This window comes from Pezoporus wallicus, unplaced genomic scaffold (assembly GCF_028554395.1).
Source record: "Pezoporus wallicus isolate ANWC-B61680 ecotype Strahan unplaced genomic scaffold, APGP_CSIRO_Pwel_v1 contig_6999, whole genome shotgun sequence".
Classification (NCBI taxonomy): Eukaryota; Metazoa; Chordata; class Aves; order Psittaciformes; family Psittacidae; genus Pezoporus; species Pezoporus wallicus.
In genome coordinates this window covers 2,079,560-2,098,201 of record NW_026640180.1, presented here as the reverse complement: position 1 = coordinate 2,098,201, position 18,642 = coordinate 2,079,560, and the positions used below count along the sequence as shown (strand labels likewise).

The window sequence follows — 18,642 nt, the reverse complement described above, 5'->3', positions numbered from 1 at the left end:
TTGAACAGAGACGCAGTGAAAACCCTTAGCCTTAAAAAAAATTATTCAGATTCAGGGAAAATTAGATGTTTAACCCACTCCCTCAAAATAACTTGAACAATATTTTAAGTATGTACAAGAAAAAATATCTGCCCCTGGTGTAAATCCATATGAAATGGACAGCTTTTCTTTAAAACATGAGGCAAGAGTTTTGTAGCTATGATTTATTCTTCAGTTAAGAGCTTTATTATTTGAACTGAAAAAAAAAAAAAGGAAAAGGAATGCTTTATGTACAAGCTACCTAGCACATGAGCCTTGCTGAATCATGATTTTAAAAGCTCTATTCTCACATCTTTATTTTGGAAAAAATCCAGGAAGGAGTACCAAATTTGCATCTTCTTTGCTGATTATTACGAACAAAAAAAATGTTGTCATCCTTTTATAAAGCATCCTATAATAAATATAAGGAAGTTGATCACTGAGATAATACCTTTAAAATTTACTAGCAACTACTAGAGAGTACTGTTATCAGGGAATAATACAGAAATATTTCATGAAGTGCCATTTTCAGTTAAAAATAAGATAATACTTTGTGCATATATATATTTAATCTTTTTTAACCTTTTCAATAATCTTTGCTTTTTGAATGCAGTAGAAGAATTTTTTTATTTTTATTTTTTATTAAAGAAAAACAGCACCTTGATTAAGGGTGCACTTGCACAGTCTTTTGTAGACTTTGGGTCATTTTGCCCTCAGTGAGAGCCAGCCAGACAATTTTGACACGCATCCTTATTGTTATTATGACACTGAGGTTACTTATTATGCTTGAGCAGAATCCTGTAATAATCACACCTTCATGGCTTTTAGATTGCGGTTATCACACCTCTAGCAGGTTCAGCGTAAAGACAGAGTGAGCTTGTGTTTACCTGCAAAATCATTTCAACGTATCCTTAGGCAAATAACGAAGTTTCACAAATATAAACCTTTTCTGTTAACTTAAATATGACTACATCCTATTCGTGAACCAGAAATAAAAACCTGTTCCGCATATCTTTTTTTCTCATGCGGTCTCATCTGGCTTTTTGATTAACAAAGCCAGAATTTCATGGTACATATGATGTAGAAATGCCTGCAAAGCAGCACACATCTGCAAAGCTTGGGATCCCCATCTGACCTCTGAAAGCCTCCATCTGGCTGACTTGATCTCCCTGATAGCATACACCTATTCCTAGTCCTGCACCACCCTGACCCCTTACCATATACTGCTTTTATATATTATAATTCATATTTCCTGCGTTACTTTTTTCCCCATAATGTGAATTAAACTCTTGGTTCTCACGTAGGTAAAGTATGAATATTAAGCTACTATAGACCACCTAAACTGCACAATAATTTCTAGAATAATTTCAGAGCCCTGGGGAAGGTGGTTAGGGGCTCTGGAGCTCAGGTGGTCTTTTCATCAATTCTCCAGGGTACAGGGGAAGACCTAAAAAAAGCTAGGAGGATTAGCCAGGTTAATAACTGGTTAAAAGGGTGGTGTCATAGTCAGGGGTTTGGGTGTCTTGAACACGGGACCCAAGCTTGTAGGCCAGGTCTAGTGGGGGCAGGTGGAGCTGGTCTGATGATAAGGAAGGGAAAGAGCTGTTTTGGTAGGAGGCTTGCCAGACTGGTCAAGAAGGAAGTGCAGCAGGAGCGCCAGGAGACCTCCTTGGATAGATAAGGAGCTCCTGAGGAAAATTCAAATGAAAAAAGAGGCTTATAATAAGTGGAAGCAAGGACAGGCAGCCTGGGAAGAGTACAGGGATGTTGTCCGGGAAGCTAGGGACCAGGTTAGGAAAGCTAAGGCCCAGTTAGAATTAAAATTAGCTAGAGGTATTAAAGATAACAGGAAGGGATTCTACAGGCACATAGCAAATAAAAAACAGACTAGGGAGAATGTAGGCCCCCTCCGGAAGCTCTCAGGAGAACTGGCTACACAGGATTTGGAGAAGGCTGAGGTTCTGAATGACTTCTTTGCCTCGGTCTTTACTGGCAAAGGCTCTGACAGCACCACCCAAGTCTTGGAAGGCAGATGCAGGGACTGTGAGAATGAAGACCTTGCGCCCACTGCAGGAGAGGAAATGGTTCAAGACCATCTTAAAAATCTGAATGTGCACAAGTCCATGGGTCCTGATGAGATCCATCCGTGGGTCCTGAAGGAGCTGGTGAATGAAGTTGCGAAGCCATTGGCCATCATATTTGAAAAATCATGGCAGTCAGGTGAAGTTCCCGATGACTGGAAAAAGGGAAATATAACCCCCATTGTCAAGAAGGGGAAAATGGATGACCTGGGGAATTACAGACCAGTCAGTCTCACCTCTGTGCCTGGCAAAATCTTGGAGCAGATTCTCCTGGATGGCATGCTAAGGCACATGAAAATCAACAAGGTGCTTGGTGACAGCCAGCAGGGCTTCACTAAGGGGAAATCCTGCCTGACCAATTTGGTGGCCTTCTATGATGGGGCTACAGAACTGATGGACAGGGGTAGAGCAGTTGATGTCATCTACCTGGACTTGTGTAAAGCGTTTTGACACTGTCCCACACAACATCCTTGTCTCTAAATTGGAGAGACATCAATTTGATGGATGGACCACTCGGTGGATATAGAACTGGCTGGACAGCCGCACACAGAGTTGTGTTCAATGGCTCAGTGTCCAGCTGGAGACCAGTAACGAGTGGTGTCCCTCAGGGATTGGTGTTGGGACCGGTCTTGTTCAACATCTTCATCGCTGACATGGACATTGGGATTGAGTGCGCCCTCAGCAAGTTTGCCAATGACACCAAGCTATGTGGTTCAGTTGATACCCTGGAGGGAAGGAATGCCATCCAGAGGGACCTTGACACGCTTGTGAGGTGGGCTGATGCCAACCTCATGAAGTTTAACCATGGCAAGTTCAAGGTCCTACACCTGGGTCAGAGCAATCCCAGGCACAGCTACAGGTTGGGCAGAGAAGAGATTCAGAGCAGCCCTGCAGAGAAGGACTTGGGTATATTGGTTGATGAGAAAATGAACATGAGCCGGCTTCAGTGTGTGCTTGCAGCCCAGAAAGCCAACCGTATCCTGGGCTGCATCAAAAGGAGCGTGACCAGCAGGTCGAAGGAGGTGATCCTGCCCCTCTACTCTGCTCTTGTGCGACCTCACCTGGAGTACTGTGTGCAGTTCTGGTGTCCTCAACATAAAAAGGACATGGAACTGTTGGAACAAGTCCAGAGAAGGGCCACAAGGATGATCAGGGGACTGGAGCTCCTCCCATATGAAGACAGGCTGAGGAAGTTGGGGCTGTTCAGCCTGGAGAAGAGAAGGCTGTGTGGAGACCTCATAGCAGCCTTCCAGTATCTGAAGGAGGCCTATAGGGATGCTGGAGAGGTACTCTTCATTACTGTAGTGATAGGACAAGGGGTAACGGGTTAAAACTTAAACAGGGGAAGTTTAGGTTGGATATAAGAAGGAAATTCTTTCCTGTTAGGGTGGTGGGGCACTGGAATAGGTTGCCCAGGGAGGTTGTGAATGCTCCATCCCTTGCAGTGTTCAAGATCAGGTTGCACGAGGCCTTGGGTGATATGATTTAGCGTAAGGTGTCCCTGCCCACGGCAGGGGGGCTGGAACTTGATGATCTTAAGGTCCTTTCCAACCCTAACTCTTCTATGATTCTATGATTCTAGTGAGCCACAAGCAATGTCTGGAAAAAGGAAAGCAAAACTCTGGAACCAAATGATAAAAGAAAGGAAACACTGAACATCAGCAAAAAAAAAAAAAATTCTAAGGTAGATGCTTTGTAAAACAGAAAGTGCAGAAAGCATTTTTCTTTCTTATTTTGTGAGAAAGTAGTTTTAAATTGGGAACTTTCAATATAAAGTGACTTCTGAGAATGCTCCCAATAATTTATGGGACATGAAAATAGAATCATGTCTAAAATATAAGTGATTTTTTGAGACCTAAGCAATTTAAAATTTTAGTCAACTTCTAATTTCATTTTTATAACCTTTGTCCTTGCTTGAACAGATAAGATAAAAATAATGAAGACGCATTTACCTCAGTTACATTTGAACAAATGCAATCCACTCCTAATGAAAACACTTTTGTCTCTGTTAATACATAGCCCTTAACAGATAGAACAGGTAAACTGACTTGCCTACCATATTTTGAAACTGAATCTCTACCCAAAACCATTGTGTGTAAGTTTATTTACCTTGATTTTTTAAATGGCTGCAAATATCGGGGCAAGATAGAAGCTCTGTTAGTTAATTTTATTTGTCTGAAATCCAGTATTATCCATAATAACAATTTTTCTCATTCCCCTATGTTGCAATTTTATCATGCTTTGAAAACTTCTCATGTAAGAATGTCTTTAAACAGAACTTACTTTCCTAGAGTGTGTACATTTGCAAATAGTGTAATAAGAGCTCAGATTAGATGGGAATACTCTTTGTTTGGAAAGGGAAGAGACAGAAAGACAGAACAGTAAAGAACCACTCATATAATACCAACAACAAAACTAAATCGGATAGGAAACTTCTTGGAGTTCCTGATGCCTCCTCCCTACCTGGGAACATATTTTGCTGCTCCTGTAAGCCAGGCAATCTTGCTATTGCTCTCTAATAGCCCTAATTGTCCCACACTGCCTTTTCACAAGGCTTACATGAGCCTGTTCTATTGTTTAGGACTGATGGACTGCCTAGGAAGAGTTTCAGGACACTGCTCCAACTTTTTTGCATAGTCTTTCACATCATGGATCCCTCTAAAACACATACTGCATTTATGGCATGTATTTTATCCCTCTGCTAATGCACAGTGAAGGAGATCACAAAGGAAATGGACATCTGTATGACAGCTACTAATCCAGTAACTTCCTGATGAGATTTGTCCAAGTATTTTTTGTGTTAATTATGATAATGGGCAAGGGTCAAATAAATGTTGAATTCCATATAACTTACAGAAACAATGCAATCGGGGCAAAAGGAAGGCATGTTTATTATCTCCTCTCAGATTCCTCTAAGACTGAGCTGCAACCATGTGATTTCCTGACACATTTAAAACTGAAGAGTGAAATGCCAGTTGTTAGGACAAAAATGTTTTACTTACATTTCTGATCAGTGCTTTGGGCTTTGAAGAGCTGCTATAAAGCTTGGCAATATAGTTAAAGCCTACTTGAGTCCCATCTAGACTGGCAAGATAAACTACAGTTTATATACGCTTAGGCACCACTATATTGCAAGTCTGTGAAGAAAACACTATTTACCCAGCAGTCAGAACCTCACTTGGGAATGTCAGCTTCTCAGTCATCAGTCACAAAATACTGTATTTGCTCTGACAGTTCCTGGCTTGTTTTGTTTTGCTTTGTTTTGGGTTTGTTGGTTTGGTTTTTTTTTGTGTTTTTTTTTTTAATTAAAATAGATTAGCTATTTTGCAATTACAGAAAAAAAGGTGATTGCAGGCAGACAAAAATGCTACAGTCATTAAATATGAGCTTCACATTTTATTCCTGAAAAAAAACTGACATCAAAAACATTGTTGAGTTTTAAACTCAACACACCATTTTTAGCTGCTAGGGAGGAAAGTCTAATCTACCACCTGAAAAACAATTCAGCATCTTTTTGATGTGTCACCACTGAACATCACTGACATTTCTGAGACCAGAACTATTTGACAATTCCACCTACGATTCATGAAACAGCATGAGGTACAGCTCATTTTGCACAAAGGAATAAGCTCTATGTTGCTGCTAGCAGTAAAAATTTGTTGCTTGTCAGTGAGCTAAACAAATATGACTGGGAAGAGATCAGGTAAGCGTGAGAGAAGATATATGCAGTAACTTGTTGTCATTCTTCTGAGTTGATCCTCCATATAATACTACTTACATTTATTCTCCAGCTATTTGGGAAGATTAATTTTTCCAACAGTAGAAGTTTTTTCTAGTAATACTTATTTATCTCACTGTGAAATAGCTTTACTTAGAAATAAACAAGTGAGCATGTGTTTGGGGATAGTTCCTATTACAAAAGTGAATTTAGAACTAATGGCTAAAGCTGGCCAAATTCATTAGAAGGATTGTATTTCCTTATGAATTTAACTATTTATCCAGTTCCAAAATGGGTAGAAACAGATATTGATTTTAACAATTGTAGTGGGTTGAATTCACACAGACAGAACAGCTTTTGGAGTTGTTTGTAGAAATAGTAATGCAGGAATCAAATGTTCAAGAGTGAAAAGTAACAAAAGACAATAGGAAATGATTCAGACAGCTATTTTGCCATTTCAAGAAATAGTTGAAAATCTAATTTCCCCTCATTCCCTACTCTTGCCTATTGGTTTATTAATCATAAAGAAATTAGTTTATTTACCACCAGAGTTCTCCTATTTTTAACAAGTGCTGCCACTGGTAGAACACCAGCATCCCTTTCTGTTACCTTCACGTCTTCAGTGTGTAGCTTTATAGAGATTTCCCATCTCTTCGCTTATTTTCCCTTCCAGAAATCAGAGAGAGATTCCCTCTGCAGCTAAAACACAGCCAAATATTCCCGTTTCTGTATCTCTGATTCCAGGGGATAGGTGGTTTTTTTTTGTGGGGTTTGTTTTTTTTTTTTTTGGGGGGGGGGGTGTCCTAGAAAACCTTCTTCCAGAACTAGTTTTTCCTGCTTCCTTTTTTTTTTTTTTTTTTTTATTAGCAGCAAGACAGTAAGAGCTCAGTTGTGTGAAGCAGTAGATGGCAACATCACTTCCACTGCTGCCAGGAGAGCAGCTAGTCCCTTTCTAAGGCTGGCAGGCTGGAATTAGGCATCTCTTCCTTAACTCTTTCCTTACGAACACCATACTTGGCTACAATACAACACCTACTGAAACTACATTGAGGAGAGATATAATATGGGACAAGACAGTGATTCCAGCTCTGTGATAGGGTTAAAGTTTTGCAGAGGATAGAAATCCTTTTTCCAGGAGCATTTAATAAATCTCAGGTTGTATCTTCACCCTGAACTAACAGTATATTTTTACACTACATTCTTGAAAGAGTGATCTAAAAATGAAAACACAGAACCTTTTATTCATAAACTATTTAATTTAACTATTTAAATGGTAACTTTTTCATATTTTCTTTCAAAGTGAAGAAAAACTGTCATGTTTTCAAGAAAAACTTTTTAATTCCCTTAGTTTTTATTTTTCCTTTTGTACCTCGTCAGACATTCATGAATGTCAGCTTTTTAAGTTCAAAATAGGCAGCTGTGATACTGAAGTTCTTCTACAGAAGCTTCTTATTAAAGCCATCTCATTCAAATAGAGGGGAAACTCAAAAGCAACAGGATACGAGCCTGGTTAGCTACTTCTGTCAGGGATTTTATCGGCATTTGACTGATGAATTTTTTTTAGCAAGCTAACCACAACCCTAGCATTTACACTTGTTCCTGCTTTCTTGAATGCTTTCATATTCCTTTTGGCCATATCTCTTTATGTTTCAGGGTTAAGAGCTACTACATAAATTGATCTTTAACATAGTGCAGCTCTTCTGTGAAAGGTCATGGAAGGAGTTTGTTTTATTAATCACATCATTTTAGGAGGAAGACGATAAACTGGATAGATAGAATGATATGACAATGAAAGGAATAAACTCTGACATGCAAAGAGATGAGATAGTAGTAAGAAAGAGCATAAATGATGTTTATGCAGGAGATTATGGTCAGTCTCACATCCAAAATCAACAGAAACAAGCAAATAATCATAATGTAAAACAGTCAGCAGCTCTTTCAATGGTGGAGCACTTCTAATTTTAGAGATGCTAGTATGGCTACTAGACTTTGCCCGGAACTCCAGCTCAGATACTAAATTCTAATTCTAAAGGGGAAGTGGGTATCTTTACTTATATGGCTCGAGCGTCCTATTTGGAATTCAGTAAGTAGAAGTAGCTTTTAGTTTATTAATGAAAAAGTTTGCAATAGTATTTACAAAATGTAATTTGAGAAGAAAAGTTCCAAAACCAGCCTTGCCTGAAACATAGCTTAAAATACAGGGAAATGTCAAATGTGAATTTGAAATTGTGCTGATAGGTTAAAAGCAATACAGTTTAGAGTCCCTGAAAGCTGTATCTTGCCCCTGAAATGTGTGCTGGATTATCCTTGCAGTCTCATGACTTCAAATTGTTAGAATGGAAACCAGAGACAGCCATCAAAGAAAGCCTTGAACTGTTATTTTGGACCTAGCGCAGATTGACTCAGGACTGGGGAAAAAATAAGCAGGGTTTAACGGAGCCTTCCATTTTGCCTGCATAATCATAACTTCTGGGATGGTTAAAGACCTAATACAGAATGGCAATTTCTTGAAATAACATTATATTTTAAATACTTTTCTATTTCTTTTTAATGAAAGCCATAGATAAAGCACCGTTATACACACACACATATATATGTGTGTATATATATATATATACTACTCTGGGTTTTTTTTTTTGATTTACAATGTAAATGATAAGTCTCTCCAACAAGATCTTATAACAGTCTTCCAGTACCTAAAGAAAGCCTATATGAAAGATGGAAAGGCCATGTAGTGACAGCACAAGGGAACTGCTTTAAACTGAAAGAGGGTAGATTTAGATTAGGTATTAGAAAGAAAATTCTTTATTATGAGGGTGGTGAGGAACTTGGAACAAGTTGCCCAGAGAAGCTGAGGTTGCCGCATCCCCAGCAGTGTTAAAGGCTAGGCTGGACAGGGCTTTGAGCAACCTGGTCTAGTGGAAGATGTCCCTTTCCATGGCAGTAGGGCTGGAACTAAATGAGCTTTAAGGTCCCTTCCAACCCAAACCATTCTATGATTCTATGATTTTAATTCAGAAACTGTACATATATCAAAACTATTGCTTTGAAAAGACACTGCTAGTACTGGCAAGAACAGTACGCACTTCAGAAGGGAGTACTGCCTAATACAACTATTTTAGAAATCAAAGACGAGGAAATACAAAGAAGACGTACCTTCTTGATGGTTTCCAACATTGATCGTCCTCCTTGCCAGGGTTTAGAATTCTTCCTGATGCAGGTGAGGCTGGCCATGCTGTGCCACTTCCTGTCTTCCAGCTTCTTATGAAAAGCATTCGCCAGCAGGAGGACGGTGTCATATATATACAGGTTTGAAATCTGCAAAGATATTAGAATGGGAGAATTAGCATTATTATTTTTGGTCTCCTGTCAGCAGCCAGAATTTGTCATTTATTTTGCTTTGCCCATAACATCCTGGTAATTAAATGACTTATTTGATATTAAGAAGAAATTATAAGAGTCAATAAGCCATATCTTCAGCTCCTTTAGGAACTGCAGCTAAAGGCTGTCACACTACAAGTGATCTGAAGGAACAACTACATACATATGAAATACAGGCAGCCCAATCACTGGCACAGCTCCATTTGCAGGATTTAAAGCCCTACTCATGAAAGTAAACAGACTTTCTTTTATTTTTAATCAGTTACCTGCAACTTTCAATTTTCAGCCACTAGATATTTGGACAGCATCAAATTTTCTTCAAGATTGTTTTATTCATTTGAAAAACAGAAACTAAAAATTTAAAATAAATCATTTCATCATGCTTTTTTTTTCCCCCGGTTTTTAAAATCAGTTCTGATTGAGACAATTTCTGAAATGAAATATGACCCGATGAAATCTTTCTCAGTGTGCAGTTGCATGTTGATTCTGCAATTTATAGTGATTCCTGTCAGAGTATTTGGCAATGGCTGTTGATTCCTTGCAGGACAAAACTCTTACTGAGTAAACGTGTACACGTTTCACAGTGAGCATAGTTAAACACATACTGTGCGAGGAAGTTCCAGTTTGGCATTAAAGAGATAACAGTTGAACTCAAGAAAAGAAACTATTTGTGTACCCACTTACCCATGTATGATTTCTATACATGTGCTTTTAAAAACACATAGTACAAAGTCAGATGTGAAAGATACATTTTAATGTAAAAGAACAGAAGCTTAGAATTCATGAACACTTCTGAAACAAGTAGTTTACAGTACAGCTGTATTTCAGACATTTCTGTCGTCAAATGGCAGGAACATTTCAGTCACTATCATAAGGAGAAACCTCAGCTCTCCTGAACAGAGAGGTTCTTGGGAAGAGAAATGATACTCGGAAATGCAAGGACCTTTGGGAATATTATTTTTAGATAACCTATTGGTCATTTGAAGCCATGGAGCCTGAAGTTATTGAGGGAAACTCAGATTACTCAGCTTCACTATGAAAGAGACTGTAGAATATTCCTAGTGCCTGAAAATCAATTAGCCAGCAGCAATTTGCAGACTGAGGCAAGGTTGCTGGGTTTTTGACTCCATCAGTCACAGACAAGACAACAGACATTTCCAAGATTGTGGAATATGCTGACTGCTCCATGTAAAGGTTTCTCCATACAGATGGTCTGCTCAAAACCTTAAAAGAAGGAAGCTGTCAAAAGGAAAGTACACCAGCATTGTGGAAAATACCCCTATTCTGCCTCTCAAAAATATCCAAAGACTGGGGAAGTCCTGCAGCTACTGGGAGGGGAAGGAAGCACAATAATGCAGAAGATCTGAGACACTGATTTGCGAATCCACCCATCACCTTAAAATAAAGGAGGAGAAAAGAAAAAAAGGGAAAAAAAAAAGAAAAAAAAGAAGCCTTTCTTTCTGCCTAATTTCTTGTTTCCATATATTTTGTATGTTTTTATTTTCTTATGTAAATTCCATCTTTATACTGTCTTTGCCTGTGTCATCCTCAATCTGATCTGTACAGTTCTTAGGAAGGTTTTGTGACAGACTCCTTCCCTGCCTTGCATTCAGGAAAGATGTTGTCTTGCTCCTTACCTTGCTAGAATTTCCTGGGACATTTTTAATTCCACACTTTATTGAAGAAGATCTAATAGTCTGCTGATATCCCTCCTGGTAAAATCCCTGGATCATCCATTGCCTTTACAACTTCATTGGCAGTACCATAAATGCACAGAAATTTTGATTTCTACTTCCCTTTTCCTTTAAAAGGCAATGATCCTTTATCCCCTCTTTCTCAAACATGCTTCTTTATTCTTACTCAAGGCTCTCCCATGACTCCAATGGCTGTGAATATTTCCATTTCAGTATTCACTGAGGAACTAATTTACATTCTGCAGATGCACAGGCTAGGCACCTCTGTGCATGACAGGATTAAAAGCATGCATTGAGGATCAGGGTTCAGATTAATCAAGCATTTTGAAAATAACTTGGATTATTTTTCTGTGTATTGCAAACCTACCAAGAACTCAAAGCGTTTCAGCTAAAACTGTATATCCCCAAAGAAGTCAGCAGCACAGGGACATTCAGAGGAGACTGAAAAAATTATTACTATGCTGTGAGCCAAGTTTATTTTACATAAGCCTTTGCCAAAGGAAAAAAATGAAACCAAAACAAGATTAAAAAAAAAAAACAACCACAAAACAAACAACAACAACAAAAAAATCCCAAACAAAATAACCCAAACAAACCACCTCTAGAGAGCAGAGACAATAAGGTCACTAATGAGACTAAATTGGTAGATGATGGGCTACAGATGCCAAGTCATCATTTCTCAACAAAATGACAGTTCTTTCAAGGTAGCTTCCATAACCTGATATCATGGGAATAGAAGATTATTGTCACAGTTCATGAGGAAGGATGCATTCACTAGTCTTAGAGTAATATAGCTGGGTCTTCATTAAGTATTAACAGGGCTCAGGAGTACAGAGTTCAGCAATTATTAAGCATCGTTATTCCTTCACTAACAGTTCATCTTAACATTTACAGCAATCAGTCACTGATAATGCAATGATAAAAACATTAAAATTAATTTCTACTACTCAAAATCACCCTTCCCTATCACTACCAGAAGTACGCTTCATTAGTAGCTGTCCTGATGCACAGAGTGGAGCTGTAATTTCAAATCATTTTACACTTTTATTCATGTTCCAAGTAAATTTACTGGGACGTTTAATACATTGCCTGGTATTGATTACTGGTCCTTTATTTGATCTTAAACTAATGGCTGGACACTTCCATTAGCAAGCAGTATATAACTGCATAACCTCCTGTGGGTGTAATTAAACATTCGGATGTGATTTTTTTTTTTTTCCAAAGTGTAGAAGAAAGGTATTTAGCAATCAGAGTAAGTATGAGTCATTAATCTGGACTAATGGCATTTACTTTATGTATGCCTAGACCATTGCACTGAGTTTTTAAACAAAAGAGTTATGGTACTAAATACTTACGTGAATCCAGGTTTTAACTTTCTGCCTCCAAAATGATACAAATTTATAGAAATTGTTGTTTCAACTAGGACAGTTGACACAAGGAGAGTTCTTCACCAAAATGTTTTTCAGTGTTTTAATAAAGATGCTGAAAATATTAATTATTCACATGGACTTCGGGGGCAGTAAGAATAAAAATCAAGAAATTCACCCTCAGAATTTCCAGAGAATATATCTGATTAGTTACACTTCGATGGCACAAAAAAAAAGCATTGGAAATTTCAATTTATAAACTGTTTCAAATCCCCACTGGAATGGAAGTTAATTTATAATATTGTTGGGGAGAACAAAGAAGCAGCAAACAAACCCCACAGCTACTCAATGGTCTGTGCATCACATGAACACACAAGGGAAACTGTGTCAGAGTTTTTCTTCCTTTCGTTTCTTAGTGTTGTGTCCCTCAGCCACTAATGAAGTGCAGCCATCTCAGGGAAAATATGAAAAAAGCAACTCAGCTGTGTAGAACACTTAAACCAGTCAAGCTTCCATCATTCCTTTGAACCAGAATGTTGTGAAAGCTTTCAACAGAATTATTATAGCTCTCCAAGCTATAGGTTGATAAAGAGGCATAGGTTAAGGTATAAGGTCCAAGCTAACATATTAAATGGATTTTGCCAATTTGTAGAGAATAAACTTTGGTTTCTAGAACCTTTTTTTCCCTAGAGTCAGTTCACTACTGAACTGAAAATGAAAGTGAAGTTGAAGAGAAAAATACATTGAATATGAAGCCTCCTATTGATACATGATTCTTATTTTCTGCCTTGCTGTAGTTAGTAGGACCACGCACCGTAACAGAATGGTAGAACCTAAAGAATTTCACATTTCTTAAATAACCTCTAGAAATATCCTGTGCATCTATTGACCTTACATAGAATCACAGAATCATAGAATCGTTAGGGTTGGAAAGGACCTTAAGATCATCTAGTTCCAAACCCCTGCCGTGGGCAGGGACACCCTACACTAAATCATATCACCCAAGGCCTCGTCCAACCTGGCCTTGAACACTGCAAGGGATGGAGCATTCACAACCTCCCTGGGCAACCCATTCCAGTGCCTCACCACCCTAACAGGAAAGAATTTCCTTCTTATATCCAACCTAAACTTCCCCTGTTTAAGTTTTAACCTGTTACCCCTTGTCCTGTCACTACAGTCTCTAATGAAGAGTCCCTCTCCAGCATCCCTATAGGCCCCCTTCAGATACTGGAAGGCTGCTATGAGGTCTCCACACAGCCTTCTCTTCTCCAGGCTGAACAGCCCCAACTTCCTCAGCCTGTCTTCATACGGGAGGTGCTCCAGTCCCCTGATCATCCTCGTGGCCCTTTATTTTAAGAACTCTAATGGGAACACCATGCAGTATGCTACGGCCAGCTATTCATGTCATCAATAGCTGTTTATTGGATGCTTTGTGAAAAATTATGAGACAAAAGCTCTTACAGCTAACCTAAAACAGAGCAAGACCAGTCACACTTCTCTTTTTCCTCTCGCGTGTATTTATTTTAAGCAAAGACAATCTTTAATACCTCCCTATTTTTCTCCCAGTGTTTTCCTTCACTCATTAATTTTAGCATCACAAGATGACTGCTCTTTTGCTGCTAAGTCAGATACGCTCCTCCTGCACAGCTGCCAATGCAGCCATCTTTTCACAACTTCATAAATGACTATGCAAAAAAAACCCAAAAGTAGAATCAGTATTTTAAGCCAATTTCAGATTCCTGATTTGCCATAGCTTTGTCATGACGAAGACTAACCAGATACATGAGAGAGAGAGAGGAGCTGCTCCTGGAAAACTGTGTGAAGCCAGGAGGACAGTGACCATGATCTTGTTGCTAATTTCATGTGGTAGGAAGGCCGTTAGAGTTTAATTGTGATTTGTAACTAACAAATAAAAAAACTGAAAAGAAGGCCTCTTTTGGAACATAGGCATAGATCTAAGCGCATAAACCAAGACACTTGCAAGAGATGATGTAGGTGCTCCCGGGAAGGGTCTCCTATTCACAACACTTTTGAGGTTTGGAGAAGACACGAGACATTGGCCATGGAAATGAAATTCTCCTCAGAGAGATGGCAAAAAAGTAAAATTTAACAGGACAACAAAACAACTATCCTACTGCCTGGAGATTAGGTGGCTTTTGGGAACTTTTTTCTCAATTGTTGTGGAGTAGGGGACTTGTTATAGGCAATCAGTCTCACTCACCCACTGCCCAAGTATTTTCTTGCCATGCCGTGAGCCATTAAACTATATGTCAGAAAGACCATAAAAATAAACATTGAATTACACTAAGCCCCTGAGGGAAAACCTTGATCTGATCTAGAAAGACAGTTCCTGGGTGGGAATAGACAGGTACATGAACTACCTCCATGCTTTGGGAGAAAGGGTCCTTCGGATCACACAGTGATGAAGATATTCTGTGGTTCCCACGGAAACAGCGCTGACTTATGTTTTGGGGGACTGGAAATGTTTGTCGAATAATTGTTAACCTTCCAATTGACCTTCTCACAAGCTCCTGCACATCTACGTCATTTATTTCCTGGAAGATAAGGCAAGAGAGAGAATATACATAAAAGTTAAAATCAGAAATATTACCAACAGAGTATAAACAAAAAAAATAACTGATAGGACTAAGAGGCATGTGATTGCTACGCAGATATTGTCCAGCTTTGCCATAACCTCAAAAAGAACATATGCATGCTCATTAAAACAACTGACTTAACACCCTTACAACAGTTGCCAAGTTTAAAATGTACTGTGCCCAAACTTTACCAAATCTCTGTAGACGTAACTGGGCTTAGTTGTTTCATTTTGGGTTTTCTCTCCCTCTCCTTTTACCTTTGATCTTTTAAGTAAAAGTGTTTCACAGCACCCTTGGCAGTGTAAATCAGTAGGAAGTCATGATGTATTTCTAAGTGTAGCATTACTTAGGACCTGTGAAGGTACAGACAATTATTCAGGCCTTAATTGTTCATTTCCTGGAAAACAAGTATCAACAATCTATGAACAATGTGCAAGTTAGCAAACATGATTTACCAAAAGGGTAAAGAAAATGCATCAGATAATTCTCTGTGTGTACATGCTTGTTTATAGCATGACTTAATTTAAACCCAACTTTTTACTCCATGGAGCACCTATGAAGGCTTACAGCTGAACACTCATCTCTATGGACATATCTTAAAGAAAAAACAAAACCCTAATTAAATACACCAATATGTGAAATATTAACCTTAAAATATTAACTTTAAGGCAGGTTAGGGAAAGCAAAAAAAACCAGTTTTAACACAGTATAAATTCTTGTAGTTTGGGAACATGGTCCTTTACACCATTGAATGATGAGGCCCTCGGGGAACACAGAGTGAGAAGAGTGTGGTGTCACAAGCTACAGCAACTGACTCTAATCTTCACATAAGAACTTGAACTTTAGTTAAACAGCATTTTTCTGGTGACTCAAATAGGGTCAACTAGTAGCTTTCAAGGCAATTATGTGTATTTTTCTGTAAAGCAAGAGAAATAATCTACAAAATTGCTCAATCTTTTTAACTAGAATTTTTCATCATGCTGAACTGCTTGCCCATAATCTGTCTTAACTACAGAGGCTGATGCCCTGAACTTTTTAGATGCTTAAATTTCTGGATACCCTCCGCCCCCTTGTCTCTCCAAGTAAGGGAGGTGCTCAAGCAGCCTTGCGTTTAACATACCCTTGTTTACAGCCACAGTTTATTGAGCATTTCTGATTCTCATTTGTGTATTTATAGCTTTTCATTTTTTAAAGGATACATCAAGTTTGCACTGTTATACCTGTAACTAAATGCCATTAGCTGTTATGACTGTATCTTAATGCCTCTAGCCTCCTGATCTATGCCCATAATCAAGTCCTTAGGAGATACCAGGAGATAGACTTGAACTCAAATTATGGAATTTTTCTTGTGAAAAGGAAGCTAAGCTTTTCAAAAAAGCAGTTCCTGAAATGTTAAGGCAACTATCTTGGTAATTTTGGCTTCAGTTAACATTCTTTAAATTAATTATTTTGAAGCAACTTCTTTGGACATAATGGTATTGAAATTAAATCTCGGTGATCCCATTAAAGTTTGGAAGAAAAATGCATGAGATGAAAATTTTAACTTCTCCTCTCCTGACTACAAGTATTTTATTCTTCTTCACAGATTGTCATAGTTTCTGAATTAATCTGTTGTTAATGTCATTTATGAAATACAGATTTTTCTACAAACAAAAAAACCACATGGCAACAGCTGTGTCCAGTGTAATATCTTGCATTTCTGGTCAATTAATTCTTAATGTACCACAGATAATGGTTTACTCTCAGCTTAAAAAGCCGTCTTTTCATTTAGTCTGTATCATTTCACTAACTGCAAGGTAAAAAAAACAAACCAAACAAAAAAAAAATGCTGTTTTAGCAAAATGCATGTAATTTTCAATATAATCCGAGAGGAGAGCTCAAGAAACTTCTTGTCCTGATTTTAAATGATATCCTTTCTCAGAGGATTTAAAAAAAGTTTGGTTTCATTATACACCATTCCCAAACTGTAACAGCAAGACTATTAGACTTGTTCTAGTAATGTAAAGCCTGATACTTGCATGGCCATGTTATATTGCTAAGTAATACTTTAAAAGGGATTTTGACTTTCAGCTGCTCAAACATTTATCTTTTCTGCCTCAAAAGTGTATTTTTTTTTTTCTATACTCAGCATTTTTGGTACATTTTAATTAGAGTGTTCTCATTTTAACCTTTAGGTTGCTACCTCATAGTTTTACACATCACTTGGGAGCTAATAACAGAATCAAAACACCAAAGAGATTTTTGTCTGGTTGCCAAGGAGGTATATACATCAATAGATTAATGACAGCTATTATTTTAAAATGCTGTGAATGCCACTGATCATATCATATATTCAGATTTTAGGTTAACAACAAAGCAATGCCATGCAAAGAAAAATTCAACATGAGTAATTTGCTATATCTTTCTTTGTCATTTTTTTAATACTTGGCATTGACTGAGTGACAAGCTTTTTATATAATGACTCTCCAACATCATCTCTCATTCTTGAATTTTGGATCTGACTTAAGAAAACTATATAAAGCAACCATTGTATGAGAGGAAACAATTTTCATTTTCATTTCAAAGGAGGATACAGTATAATGATATAATAATGGCAGATGATCTGTTACACAAGAACCAAATGTAAAAATATATTACAGAGTTGGCCAAGCTGAACTGAATTGTCACCTGTATAAATTTTAGGTTAGGTTATGTGGTTTTGTTTTTTTTTTTTTTTTTTTATCAGAAGTTCAATATATAGTTTCAAAGCTTTCTTTTGCTGGTCTGAACTTGGACTAAAGGGGAGGTTGTTCTATTTCAAATGGAACAAAGATGAAATTAGATGTACATTTCATCTGAGTAGGAAAATAAATAAGGAAAGAAGTGCTATTTTAAATTAATAGGTCTTTACAGATGAATTAGGAAAAGCAACTGAAGAGGATCACACCAAATATCAGGCAGAGACTCCAATTGTAAGCAAGACCTAATATACACTGCTGTTCAGTTTTCATTCTCATTATTTTAAGATAAGCAGCATAGGCAGAGACCATTCACCACAGAGCAACTGCACAAGTAGACAGAGACATGCAGGGAAAGAATGTATTAAGTCTTGTAATAAGCACCAGACAAAGGCAGCAGTTGCTTATGGAGACATCTTAACTTGGGTCCAAGTATTTTTATCATATACTGGACGTGTCCTATTTTTCAGTACATGCCATGTCTTCATCACATTCTTCAAGACACTCAAGAGAGGAGAGTGTTTCTTCCTCCAAAAGCCAGCAGCAGAGAGCAAGAGGCACAGCAGGAAAGGGTGGGCACTGTACACCCTTTTGAGGATGGCTCATGGGCTGCCACTGCCCATGCTAAAGCACACTTGTGTTATGCCCTTCCTGAATTTCTCATCACTTTCCAAAGAGAAGTAGCCATGGGAAAGGCATAACTAGATGAAGTTCCAAGACAAGTAAAGGGAGATCTTGAACTTCATAATAATTTGCTCTCTACATCTCCTTTATTTTCCTTAGGTTCTGGAGAGTATGATGCAAAAAAAAAAGAAGAAGAATTGATAGGACAAGGAGAAATCAGTTTTTAGCTTTCACAGAGGAAAAAAATCCAGGAGTTTGGAGATAATAGGACTAAGCCAGTCTGTCCATTGGCTCTCACCTTTGAAAAAGAAAGAGCTGGCAGCTTGATTATCGATCTGCACCAGAGAGAGTGGCATTTCACACCTGACCTGCCATCACCACTGGAAAATGTAAGGGTTCAAATGAACCTATAATGCTATTATTATTCTATTATCCATATTAAAAT

At 38.1% G+C, this 18,642-nt stretch overlaps 1 protein-coding gene across 2 annotated transcripts in view; it reads right to left on the bottom strand.

Annotated features, from left to right (window-relative positions):
- Positions 1-18,642, bottom strand: part of GRID2 (glutamate ionotropic receptor delta type subunit 2) — a 914,338-nt gene that overhangs the window by 396,557 nt on the left and 499,139 nt on the right. For both annotated transcript variants that reach the window (XM_057417982.1, XM_057417981.1), the window contains exons 6-7: positions 14,641-14,814; positions 8,974-9,135 (exon numbers count right to left, since the gene is read on the bottom strand). In XM_057417982.1, the coding sequence (XP_057273965.1) occupies positions 8,974-9,135; positions 14,641-14,814 (336 nt within the window). The remainder of the gene's footprint in view (positions 1-8,973; positions 9,136-14,640; positions 14,815-18,642) is intronic.